Here is a 13265-nt window from a genome sequence, read left to right as displayed (position 1 = left end):
CCCTCATCCAAAAAATAGGTGATAAGGAAGGAAGTAGCAATAGTTTTCATAAAAATGCCTATAAAGAGGTTCATATAAATACCACAGTATCTACATGGGAATATAGGTGCAAGGGGACTCTTCACACACCCAGGTTTGCAATACTATGCGCTTTCTTCCTTCAACAACAAGAACAAAAAAAAGTTCTATTTGCCAAGACTCATTCTAGACACTGGAGGTAGAAGGGCCTAGAACAAAGCTGTTACACTCTAGATGCTAGAGAAAGGCAAGCCCGTGTGGTGCGATGTTAGATGGATTATGGAAGACTCTATCTGGATGACATAATATGATAAAAGTAGATGTGTATCAAATATTTCCTATTTAGTAGTTGCTCGGTGTAGAAGTCTTAAGTTATTAGCCAAATCATATGTAAAGAATAAATTTATACTTTATCCCAAAATATGATCTGCATACCCCTGGTCCAGGAGGTAACTGATGTTCATAGATGTCCCTGGCTTAATGCTGTCATGGGTACAGTATTTTTTTTTTTTTTTACATCTTCCTTAGCCGATGAGCTCTGGTATCCAGACAGTGACCATGTCTGATCTCAGGCCTGACCCAGTGAGACCTTGGGCTCTCCCTGGAATCCTGTGTTGAGGTAGATTTCTTTACCTCAGAAGGTCTCTTCAGATCTATTGTACCTAGCAGTGCCTTAGCTGGTATCTATGACGCTCCAGAAATACAGGATGATAAAAGACCCATTGTGAGTGAAAAGGCATCGCAAAAGCTTGAGCTACGATATCATATCTGAAGTAATAGGGTACAAAACCTACCACACCTTCCATGGGTAGCAAGCAAACCCTAGAGGCTTGAGACAAAAGCTTGATAATCTAAATAGAGGACCAGGATGTGTACAGTGGGTACGAAATCTACATTTGCTATGAGTCCTTCTGGGTGTGTCCCTTGCTGCCGGAAAGTCTGTGCTCTGTCTGCCTGTACATCACCAATTTGCCTGGCCAGTTCCATGTCCCCTGCCAGTTCTTGCTCTCAGTGTCCACTGGGAATTTTCACCTGGCAACAGCTGGCCATGCAGGGGTCTGTGGCCTCCATGAGTGCCACCTGTTGCAGAGTATTTGATCTTATTGTGAACTCCCATATTGTGAGCTGCAAAACCTGTTTCTAATTGTGATACAGCTCAATCTTTGATCCTAGAGCTTTCTGTTTATTATAAACAAGTAGTTGTGGTGTTTCTCAACCCTAGCACACACCTTTAATCCAAGAGCTTCCCCCCCCCCCCCAGAAGAGCTTTTTGTAAATAAGATTAAATAAAGTTAACCCTAGGTCAAGAGGCAGAGCAAGCAACCAGCTGACAGGGACTAAACAGATAGGAAAGACCTGAGTAAAGGGTATTTAAGACCGCATGAAGAAGAAGGCGCTTTTCCCTTCTGAAATGTGAGCTGAGTAAGAAGGTCAACTGGGTTCTTTCTCTGTCTCTCTGAGCTAGTAGGTTTCACCCCTGCATCTGGCTCTTGAGTCTCCATTGGTAAAACTGAATGGGATTTTCTTTTTTTGGGGGGGGGGATTTTCTTTATTAATAACAACCACAGTTCTCATTGTAAAATTTATAGTATGTTTTTTCCTACTCCAGTTCTAACTCCTGAATAATAACAGGGAGACCTATTCCATTTATTAATAAGCTTCAAAGCACTATAGCTTGGCAGATACTCATCTATTCTAATCTGTCTCTGCTGGTCTGAACTATTTTCCAGCCTGTGCCCTTTTATCTGCCGTCTAGTCTCGCCCTGGCCATGCCTGCTCCATCTTTGTACTCACAGTGCATCTCATGGCTACCTTCACCTCTTCATAGCAACCTTCTCTTCCACCCCTCCACGTGGGACCCCCTAACTGGAATCAGAAGTCCCATCTTAACTTTCCTCTCCTGCTCAGCTATTGGCTGTTCAGCTCTTTATTAACCAATCAAAGATGTTGGAGAAAAATTTTTATACAATATTGAGACAGGAGATTCTTCTGTAGTAATGACAATGCTCAAATCTGGGCTACAACCAGATCTCTGGGCACAGAAATCAGCATCTGAATACACAGCACACAAAACCACCTCCAGCACCTTATACAGAAGTGCCACGGACCAGCTCAGTCGGGGATAGGTCCTTGGAAACAGGAGTTCTTGAAGCGTCAGTGAATAGAAGATAAGGTGGTTGACAAGTTACTGGCTTGGTGTCAATAAGCCTGTGCTCCCTTTGTCCAGGGTCAATGTTCTCTCCCTAACGAAACTTGTGCCCAGCAGCTGTGTGCCAGGACAGTTTTTTCCTTTTCTTTAGTTCCCTCTTCTGATATCTGAATGCCACTGCCTGGAGTCTTTTGAAATACTCCATTTCTTTGTAGACCATAGCATAACTTATTAACTAATGATTAATTTCTAGTCATGTTTCTTTTAATAAGTGGAAGTGAAGCAGAGCTACTCCGGACCTGGACAGTCCCTGGCTGCAGTCCCGAGTCAGGGTCGTCTCCTAGTGACAGTGCTTATGCCTGAGAAGTCCTGATTTGGGAGTGAAGTAGAGTTAGAAAGAATAACCTTCAGCACAACGAGAGAAAAGAACTGCAGATTTTCTCCTGGCATAAACATCAGCCCCAGTCCAGGAGACTCAGGCCCGTGTAGTGTTTGTCACACGGGCTCCACTGGAGGGGTTGTGACACAGAAGCGATGCACAGGGTAGCAGAGGAATCAGGAAGCCCTGGAGCTGCTAAGAGTTCAGTCATGGTGTCTGGAGCAGTGGCAAGTCATGGCTGCATGGCTGGGGCTGCCTCTGGGTGTAGGATGTGTGGCCTGCACTTTGTGGTTTCACGACACCAGCAGGTGTGTTACATGTAAGGAGCTGGCTGACCTATACAAGGGAGACCTTTAGATTGGGCTGACGAAGGAGCTGGCCAATTTACAACTAATTTTGTAGGTCAGGTGGGAGGAGACAGTATCACAGCCACCAACCCAAAGTGAGTTGGTAAGTAATTGTGCGACTGCATCCTGCTCTAAGAACAGATGGGTTCCAGAGTTGAGTGTCTTCAAGCCTGCAAGCTGGCTCAGCCTAATAGCTGGGCATTGCTGTATCATATCAGTCGAGAAGTATTAATGATGCCTTGTCTATCAGCGTGTGAATTAAACTGGGGAGTGGGGTTTCATTCTGTGCAGTGAAGACTGTGGCATCTTTGCAAATGTGAGCAAGTGAACAGAGATGTAAAGAACAATTGGCTAAGATTGCAACGGGAATCTCGTTGTCCCTCTGGCTTGTTGTTTTAAAAACAGGAAAATCTCAAGCACTTGATTTTTACCAATTAAGACTTAGGAGCCAGATGCAGAGGTGAAAAGTTACTAGCTCAGAGAAACAGAGAAAGCACCCAGCTCATCTTCCTACCCAGCCAGCATCCTGTAAGGAAAAAGCCAATATTACTCAATTCACATTCCAGAAGGAAAAAAGCCAAAAGCTAAAAATCAGATGCTCAGAGATAAAAGCCTCAAAAGCTAAAAGCTTGCTAGTTCACCTCGGGGCCCAGAAGGAAAAAGCCCAAAACCCAAAAGCTAAAAGCCAAAAAGCTCCTTCTTCTCAGTGCTGTTTTAAATATTCCTCTCAAAGTCCCTCTTTTAAGTTAACTTTATTAAACCCTGTGTACAGAAAGCTCCTGGATTAAAGGTGTGTGCTAGGGCTGAGCCACGCCATTAAAGAAACAGCTTTTTACAGTTGGCACTCTGGGGTTCAAGTGGGATCAAATGTCCTGCAGCACTGGCTGATTGAGAGGTGGGCAGGTGAGCCAGTGAGCCCTGGAACCACTAGCTGGCTAACTAGACTGCCCAATTGCAGCTTGCGGCCCTACCAATACTTGGAGAAATCTCTGACGGTTAATTTCCCATTCCTACCCCTTTGATGTTCTCAGTACTTCCTCAGAATTTCTATAAAAGGGCAAGATTGAACATATGGAACCCAATAAAAAAATGCTAGGTCAGTACTCCTGTGACTGACCCAGATCACTGTGTGTCCTCTTCTTTCCTTCCCAGGGTAGATCTGAGGCTAGTTGTACCTCTATGACCCATGAGGAAAAATTCATAACACCAAGATAACTGTTCCGTTTTTGTATGTGGACAGGTATCCTGATTGCCTGTGGTAAAGCTGCTGATGCCTTAGCATTAAGCCGTAATAATACTCAGTACTCCGCACCATCATGAATTTGCAGTGAGTAAATGAGCAAATTCAACTTGCACTAAGTCATCTTTGATGCTGGTAATTACATGCATAACACTTTAGCATGTTGCGTAATGTGCGCACAGCACATCTGCAAGTGTAGTGGGGTTTGCTCTCAGAAAAACAACTAGGCTATTCTGTCACTTGCAAGTCAAAATAGCTCATACTTAATGGAACTTCATTTGTGTTTGATAGAACAACAGACAACAATGGTGTTTATTCAGATGTGGAACTTGGCAGGATGGGGTCAGGATTGAACAGACTGAGTCTGCTTTATGCAGAAAACATCAGATAGTATTTGTTGCTAATGATACAGCTCAAGGTTTAAATCAAAATTTGGAAAATGTTTTTATCACAATGTTCTTGACACTTTCTCAGTGTTTTTTTTTTTTGAGGGGGGGTTAATGAAACTATTGATAAAATGAAGAAGCATAAATATTTTGGTATTTTAGAAATGAGATAAGTCAACATTTAGAATATCTGTCTAATTCAGTGAGCTCGTATTTTCCAGGTGACCAAGGCACAGTATGAAAGAGTCATTTAAAACTACCAATGACTGTTGACTATTCAACGTTAAAACTGATCATGGCAGTCTGGGAGCTGAGTCAAGAGAATGGAAGATTTGAGCCTGACCTGAGATGCATAGAGAGTCCAGGCCAGCTCGGGAATCTGTGGCAACGATTATTACTGATTTCGCTTGTGCAGAAAGAAGTTCAAAATATAGAGTTTGGATAAAAAAAAAAGGAGCATTAGGAAGCTTAGTGTTGTATGAGGCATGTGGTGACGCAGAGGTTGTGATTGTTGTGGATGGACATTAACATGCTTAGTGAGGGTCGCCCTCAGCTAAGCTTCCGACTTGAGGCAGGAAAAGGCCTCAGTACACAAAAGCTGCTGCACGTTAGATTTGGGGGTGAGGGTCCATCTCAAGTTGGCAGCCACAATTGGTAGTGTGGCCCACATGTAGCATCAACGTGTATCTTTTGATCCATGAAAAAAAAAAAGAGTGAGGAGTGTTATGGAGTCTTACTTCATTTCAGAGGCCAGTGTGTGGCATAGTGAGTCTCTGTGAGATGAGCTTGTGAGACTTTCAGGGCCCGGGGGATCTTTCCGATAAACTACTCTATACTTCTCCTCTGGGAAGCAACCAATTAACACAAAAGTCAGAAGCAAATTAGTCTCCGTAATCATGCCAGGCAGAAGTTTTCACTTTCGATGGTAAGAGTGCCTCCTGCCTCACAGAGGATCTGAGTTCAGTCCCCGCACTCAGATCAGGTGACAGGTCTTTTGGCTTCTGTGGGCAACAATAAGCTCTCTAGTGCATATTTGGTCTAGACTTAAAGAAATGCTATCCCAGCTGTGTGCGATGGCGCACGCCTGTAAAAGAAATGCTACCTATGTGCTACCTGTAGCCACGCATTCAGGGAAACTAATTTGCCTCTTTCCTTCATTTGGTGAAGACTTATAAAGAAGAACTAAAATAGTGGGTGAACTAAAACCCCCTTTTGTTTATAGAGTCATAGAAGATAATGTGATAAGAGACTGTGAAACCTAAGGTCTAAGAAAACAATGCTCAATTCTAGTCATATAATTTGGGTTTTTTGTTTTTTTTTTTTACATTTTCACTGATGATTTTGTTTGTATTTTCTGAGGCAGGGCCTCACTGTGTAACTGAGACCACCTTGTGCAGGTAGCCTAGGATAGCCTCAAACTCAAACCATCTTGCCTCAGCTTTCTAATGATGAGCATCAGTGGTTAATATCTCGTCTCCATCCCTCTTCCCCTCTCCTTCTCTCCTCTCCTCTCTCCCTTTTACTCCCTATTGTAAACTTACACCAGCTTTCCTGCCCTTGTCTTTGGAGTTTGAACTTATTCAATCTTCTCTAGTTAGAAAAAACTTGGGAATTTACCATTAAGGTAAAAGAAAACAAGCTGGGCTTGGTGGCCCCTGAGCCCAACCACAACCACAACCCTAACCCCAACCCCACCCTAACCCTAGCCCTAAGCCTAACCCTGGCACACATCTTTAATCCCAGTCCTTGGGAGGCAGAGGCAAGTGATCTCTGTTCAAGGCTATCCTGATCTACAAAGTGAGTTCCAGGACAACCAGGAAAACACGGGTTTTTGAGAAACCCTGTCTTGATAAGCAAAATAAAACAACCCCCCAAAAGCAATAGAAAACACCATCTAGGGCAAAGCATTGGTAAACTTGAAGTGCTGTCACCATTATGGATTAATCACATAATAACCAATGAGCCCCTGAAATGGTGGTCAAGTCTTCACTTTGTAATTCTATTATTCAACACTGGAGTAAACCCAAAAGGCCTGAACATATATGGTAACAAACCCACTTGTATTGACAATCCTATTTTAATTTTCCTAGGCAAATGCAATAGGCCGGAGTGCTAAAACTGTCCGGGAATTTCTCGAAAAGAATTATACAGAAGATGCTATTTCGAATGACAATGAAGCTATCAAACTAGCAATAAAAGCTTTGCTCGAAGTGAGTGACCTTATAAGATGTGTTCTGAGAATCTGCTTTTGGTTTCTTTATCGTTTGTCCATTAAACACACAATTTTCACAAGTAGGTTGTTTGTTTGTAGTGTTGAAGAATCAAACCCAGGGCCACACACACATACCAGGCACACACTCTACCACTGAGCCGTACCCGAGCCAGGGGAAGAAGTCCTTATGTGTCCTTGCTCTACACTAGGTTGTCCAGTCTGGTGGAAAGAACATTGAACTGGCTGTAATCCGAAGAGATGAACCATTGAAGGTAAGTCACTGACCACAGTAGCGTCCCGAGCACAGTTTGATAGGCATTAAAATGCTGTTGGTCCCTGGGAGTTGCCACCCCAAGCATGATGCCTCCATCGCACCCCAGCGACTGCTGCCAACGCTGAGAGTTGCTAATCTTACAGCTTCTCGCAAGCAGGTGCTCAGCCCTGCTTTGTGATGACTTGTAGGTATGAGAGTGTCTTACAGACTGCCCATGGCATTCGTGCCTGTAAGTAGGAACTTGTAGTCTGCCCACCCGGAGAACAGTAACTCTGGCTACCTCCACTACATGGAAGAATGCCGACTCCTTCTGATCAGGGCACTTTCCCCTTCTCCTGAGGATCTAACCCAAGGCCTTGTGCACTACGAGTGCTGTGCCGCTGAGCTGCACACCTCCAGCCTGTGTGCTGGTTTTTTCCTCTGTTGTCCCTACATTTCACTTGAAGATGCCTTGAGCCTCTTTCACATTTGAATGTTAATCTAGTATCATAACCTTTTCATGTTTCTTGGTAACAGTCCTAACATTGCTTGTATGACTCTCTTCAACCACTGAGTTAAACTCAGAACAGCTTGTCGGGTCATTATGCCAGACGACTCAGTGGCTAAAGAGCCATTGTTAGGTGGTTTCCTGTTGTCCCTGAGGTAGACTTGTCAGCAGTCTAGTTTACCAATAGTTCTCTATATAGAATGTACAGAACCTCTCAAAACATGGGGAGCTGTACTAAAATATGCTTAGAAGATTGATTTTATATATGTTTTCCTTTGGGGTAAGGAAAGTATTTTCAGAAAAAAAAATTGTGCCGTAGTCAGTACAGTGTAGAACAATGGAGGTTTGTTTTACTACTTTTCCAACAGATCGGACAAAAGGATAGGGCAGCAGCAAAGTTTCAATAAATAAGAGGAATTGGGGGGTGTGGGGCTCGAGAGATGGCTCAGTGGTTAAGGGCATTGGCTACTCTTCTAGAGGACCAGGGTTCAAATTCCAGCACCCACATGGCAACTGTAACTTAGTTACATACGCTGTGACTTAGCCTCCAGCCAATGTGCCCTTCTACCACTCATCAAGAATACACGCACAACTTGTGTGTGTGTATGTGTCTACCCCAGCAGGTACGCAGGGGACCTGGCTAAAGAAGTAGGTTGTTTGACAAGACCTGACACTCTCACATACACATACATGCAGGCAAATCTCCAGTGCATATCAAATAATTTTTTAATTAAAAAAAAGAATGGGGACAGACCTTGGAGTAGCCTCCTGCATAACCCCACAGAAACAACACGTGTGAACTCAGGCTGTGCAGATGGGTAGTGGGCTCAGTGTTCACCTGTCTGACAAGACTTTAGGGGCAGATACACCAACAACGGCAGGCTCTGAAGCCACAAAAATTAGGATGGTTTCTTTAGCTATGTCACCTGCGTACCTGCTGGGGTAGACACACACACACAAGTTGGGCGTATATTCCTAATGAATGGTAGAAGGGCACATTGGCTGGAGGCTAAGTTACAGCACAGTTTCATATAACATTTCAGCATAGGCTGCATAGTAAGTAGAGAACTTCGGACTTAGTAGACCTACTTTAAAATTTTTGATGCGTACTGACCTAAGTCTACAGTAGCAGACTAATTTGTTTCATAGGATGACCTGGAACAAATAGTCCCCACCATTAGTTTCCAGTTTTCTTGTATACAAATGAGGCTAGTAATTATTCCATCCAAGCATGGCTGGATAGCCTTCCGTGATGATACATGCCTGGCATACTAGCTAGGGAGACCAAAGCAATGGGTCACAAGTTCTAGGCAAGCCCTGGGTAGCTACAAAGCAAGACATTATCCTTCAAAGCAGTGTGCGTAGGCATGGTTTTAATGCCAGCACTCAGAAGACAGAGAGGCAGGCAGAGCTCTGTGAGTTCAAGGCCAGCTTAATTTACATAGTAAGTTCTAGGCCAGGTAAGTCTACATAGTTGATGCTGACTCAAAACAAAAACACACACCACCACCCAAAACTGCTACTAGTAAATGAAATAGCATGAAATGTTAGTGTGCTACTCAGTAGATTGTCAGTAAGTGGCACTCATTTCGGTGAGTATCATTAAACAAAAAGAAAAGATAAACTATGTCTGTGTGTGTTCTTATACTTAGGTAGAAAATACCAGGGTTTGGTTCTAGGTCCGTGTAAGCAGGTTTCTATAATGTCTAGGTAAAGCAGCAAGACCCACCCAAAAATGTAAATCAAAAAGACAGTGGGGGGGGGGAGGAGAATAGTAAACAGAAGGAAAAAATGTATTACCAAGACAGAAAAGAAGCACAGAATGTTTCTTATGAGTGATGCCAACAGTTTTTAAAGGTGGAATTCAGAAAATAAGGTTTAGTAAAGCAAAACTGAAAGAAACCTTGGAGCTGCATGACGGTTAAGGATGACAGGCATGTTCTAGAAGTCTTGGCCACGCTAGAAGGAGGGAGTAACTGCCAACATGGGGCGTGAGGCGAGAGAGTGGTTAGTCAGGAGCTGGAACAGTGAGCTGAGCAGCTCTAGGGGACCATGTCTCAGGCTCTCCTCTCATCACAGCGAGCCCAGCTCATTATCCCCTTGACTCCATTATGAAGGACCAGGCATGTCATGCTCAGGTCTCCTTGCCTGGAGCCTGCTGTGTTCCACAACATACTGCTTACCCCTGAATCGGAGACTATAACGTCACTCTAAGTGTGTCTTAGTTACGGAGGCCTTAACAGAATTATCACAGACTGGCTGGCTTAAACCATAAATATTTCTCTCAGCCCTGAAACTCCAAGATTGAGTGCCAGTATAGTCAGCTTCCTGTAAGGACTGTCTTCTCACAGTATCCTCACAGGTGTGTACACACATGTGCATGTGCTCGTGCTGTCTGTCTGTCCTGATAATCTAGGCTAGCCCTCCTCCATCATCTCCTCACAAATACCCTTAGAACAGGAAGTAGAGACAGGACAGGAAGTGGCACCAGTCTATAAAACTTAAGGCTGGTTTCCAAAAGAGCAACACCAGCTTGTCACCAAATGCCCAAAATACCTGAGCCTGTGGAGAAATCCGTACTCTAATCATCTCAGTAGCTGAACTATGTAAGAGAAGCACGTGGTGGAATGAAAAGGTGCTAAGGTTATTTTTATAAAACTGTTTCTCAATTTCTCTCTTAACTCAGATATCACACAAATAACTTAGACTCTTTTATATCGGTTTAATAATAAGCTTCACAACACAATAACTGAGCTGTTATTACTGTATTATTAAGCCTCTAAGCTAATTTGGTTTCCTTCCAGCATACATCTCAGAGATATTTGGACTTTGCAGCTTTCCTGCTCCAGGTCCTTCTCCTGATGGCTCCTGGGCCTCTCCCATGGCTCAGTCCCCTACTTCCTCCTCTAACTCCTCCTCCACTGGCTGGCAGGAAGTCCAGCCCTACTTTCTCCCTTGCTCAGCAGTTGGCTCTAAGCTGCTTTATTGGTATACCAGGAGACAGTTGGGGAGCAGAATTTGTACAACATTGACACAGGAGATTCTTAGAACTAAGGATTGCAACCAGATATGGGGGAAGGGGTACAGAAACTAGCATTTGAATTTACACAATAACCTTATGCTTACAAAGAGGGGGGGTCAACGAACAGTTATTTACTCACAAACAAGCCTTGCACTTAGGTGTTGCAGAGTAACAGTGCATGTGCAGGGTGGCTAAGGAAGTGTCACCCCCCACCCTGCAATGATACCAGATGCCACAGACCTGAAATTAACCACATTGGTACGCGTGCATCATTTTGTATTTCCTGAAGTTATACAATACAGATAGAAAATATTCAAGTATTTGTATAAATGAAAAACTTTTTGATGCTTTCTTTTTTCAGATGTTTAGTGCCAAAGAAATTGAATTGCAGGTAACTGAAATAGAAAAAGAAAAGGAGGAAGCAGAGAAGAAAAAGTCAAAGAAGTCATCAACCTAACTCTTAAGATGAGCACTGGAAGCTCAAGTTTTGTGCTGATTAGAATTCCTTCCTGGGAAGAAATAAGTGAATTGGAACCAACCATTGAGGTTATCTGTGTTCATCTTCAAGAATGTCAGGTTTTCAGTTGTACCCAAATGTAGGTTAATGGGAAGATATTGTTTTAATTCCTCAATTCCAACAACTCTGAAGACTGTACTGTGGAACTTGCCCAGTACGATGCTTTTCTTCATACAAGCAAATTCTAGGGGGAAAAAAGATGATAAAAGTTAGTGGCTTTTTGAAGTCTTTGTCTTCTTTACTGTTAGTTGAGGACCCAGATGTCTCAGAATAAACTGCACAATACCGAGCTGCACTCCTTGATGACAGTAAGAACATCAATATGTTGGGAAAGTGGCAACAATCTGACACAATCCATATGTGCTGACTTGGGAGGCTGAGGCAGGAGGATGGCAAGTTAAACAGTGTGATAGGTGCTAAGAATGTAGGGACAAGATAAGCTCAGTTTGTTAGTTTTTCATTTTTAAGACAGGGTCTTATGTGGCCCATGCTGGCCTCAAATACCCTTTGTAGCCAGAGGATGGCCTTGAACTCCTGATCTCCTGTCTCCACTTGCAGGTGTGGTACCCCCATGCCTTAGGTTTTGTCCCTATTACTATATAGTGGAAGACAAGCATCAGAGCCACAACAATTTTCATTTGAGATCAGTGTTGTGAAACTCTTTGTGTCTGTCTTCTAATTCAGAGGCTCTATAGGAGCTTTAAGGCTAGGCGCCAGATCATACTCTCTTTCTGACAGCTTGCCTGTGGTATGACTTAATAAATATAAAGTTATTAACTTACAGACTGATTCCTTTAAAGGGCTGAACACTGGGGGGAATGGTAGATGAATCGCCCTATGTAATTACTTGTCACAAACTCAGTTTGTGGATTGGAAAGTTGGCTCAGAGGTAAAGGGCACTGGTTCTTCTTCAGAGGTCCTGAGTTCAATTCCCAGCAACCACATGGTGTCTCGTAACTATCTACAATGAGATACGGTGCTGTCTTCCGGTGTGCAGTCACACATGCAGGCAAAAACACCAAATAAATAAATAAAACCCAATTTGTTCATTTCTATGGCACATAATGAAAGATCCCACAGTTAGTGAAAAAATACATACATACATACATACATACATACATAGATATATATACATACACACATATGTATATGCACATGCACATACAACATGGATTCCTAAGTCAAAACAGGCAAACTTCCAGGAGTGGGATACAACATTTTTATGCAAAACTATGTGGCTCTAGGAAAGCTGAAAGCACAGTAATTGAAAATGACCTTCAAATTCTGCTCATCTCAGTGGGCATGTGCAAATATGGAAATGGACACCATCTTATCCTTGCCCAGAAGAGAACATAATGCCAAATAGTTGAACTCATTTTTATAAATTTATGAGTGCTAAAAGTATATTCCATTTACATCTGTAAATTTAACAAAGACTGTTGCTAATGGCTTTGAAAAAAACTATAATAAATGTAGCATACAATACCAGGTCTTTTAAAAGGGAAATGAAACATTTTATGTCTTAATGAACAAAAGGAGGAGATAAAAACAACAAAGTTCTAAGTGAGAAATTACCACTTATTCATAAGTTTGCAATTGTTGACATGAGGAAGGGAGGACGCACTACAGCTCTGTGTCAACATGGAGGGCTCCCAGCACCCCGTGTGAACACTTAGTTCCCCTGGAAGGTTGTGGAGTTGTAGGGAGTGGAGCCTTGTTGGAACAAGCCGTTGTAGGAGCTACTTGGTTTTTATTGTACAGGGTGTCACAGTTAAGAGATCATGAATCTTACAAGGGAATCTGCACTTACACCTTAGAGCAGCTTTGGAACTGTGCCTTAGGTGGGGTTTCCATTGCTGCAGCAAACACCATGATCAAAAAGCAAGCTGGTGAGGAAAGGGTTTATTTAGATTACACTCTGTATCACTGCTCACCGTTTTCTTACTTGTGGGTCCTTCCTCTCAGAAGACTTTAGATTGTATCAAGTTGACATAAAACTAGCCAGCACAAACTGACAAAGGACATGGAGACTGTGGAAGTTGGAGTAAATGCATTTTGCAGAATGAGATGGCTACGAGCCTGTGGGTGCAAAGGTAACAGGTTACGTGTTAAAAGCATTAAGTTTGGGTGCGCATTGGCAAGAGCTGGACTTGTAATGGTTCGGATTGTCAACTTCACAGGATGTAGACTCATCAAAGCAGCAACTGTCTGGGCAGTCCTGTAGGAGATTATCC

At 43.0% G+C, this 13265-nt stretch overlaps 1 protein-coding gene across 2 annotated transcripts in view; it reads left to right on the top strand.

Annotated features, from left to right (window-relative positions):
* PSMA8 (proteasome 20S subunit alpha 8) overlaps window positions 1–11808 on the top strand; it is a 36863-nt gene extending 25055 nt beyond the window's left edge. For both annotated transcript variants that reach the window (XM_084780444.1, XM_084780445.1), the window contains exons 5-7: window positions 6610–6729; window positions 6941–7003; window positions 10876–11808. In XM_084780444.1, the coding sequence (XP_084636570.1) occupies window positions 6610–6729; window positions 6941–7003; window positions 10876–10971 (279 nt within the window). In that variant the 3' untranslated portion in view covers window positions 10972–11808. The remainder of the gene's footprint in view (window positions 1–6609; window positions 6730–6940; window positions 7004–10875) is intronic.
* Window positions 11809–13265: the final 1457 nt, after the last annotated feature.

The sequence above is a fragment of the Acomys minous genome, assembly GCF_964271855.1.
Source record: "Acomys minous genome assembly, chromosome: 4".
Classification (NCBI taxonomy): domain Eukaryota; kingdom Metazoa; phylum Chordata; class Mammalia; order Rodentia; family Muridae; genus Acomys; species Acomys minous.
Note: the sequence above shows the minus strand (reverse complement) of the source record. Positions and strands in the feature narration are given on the sequence as shown.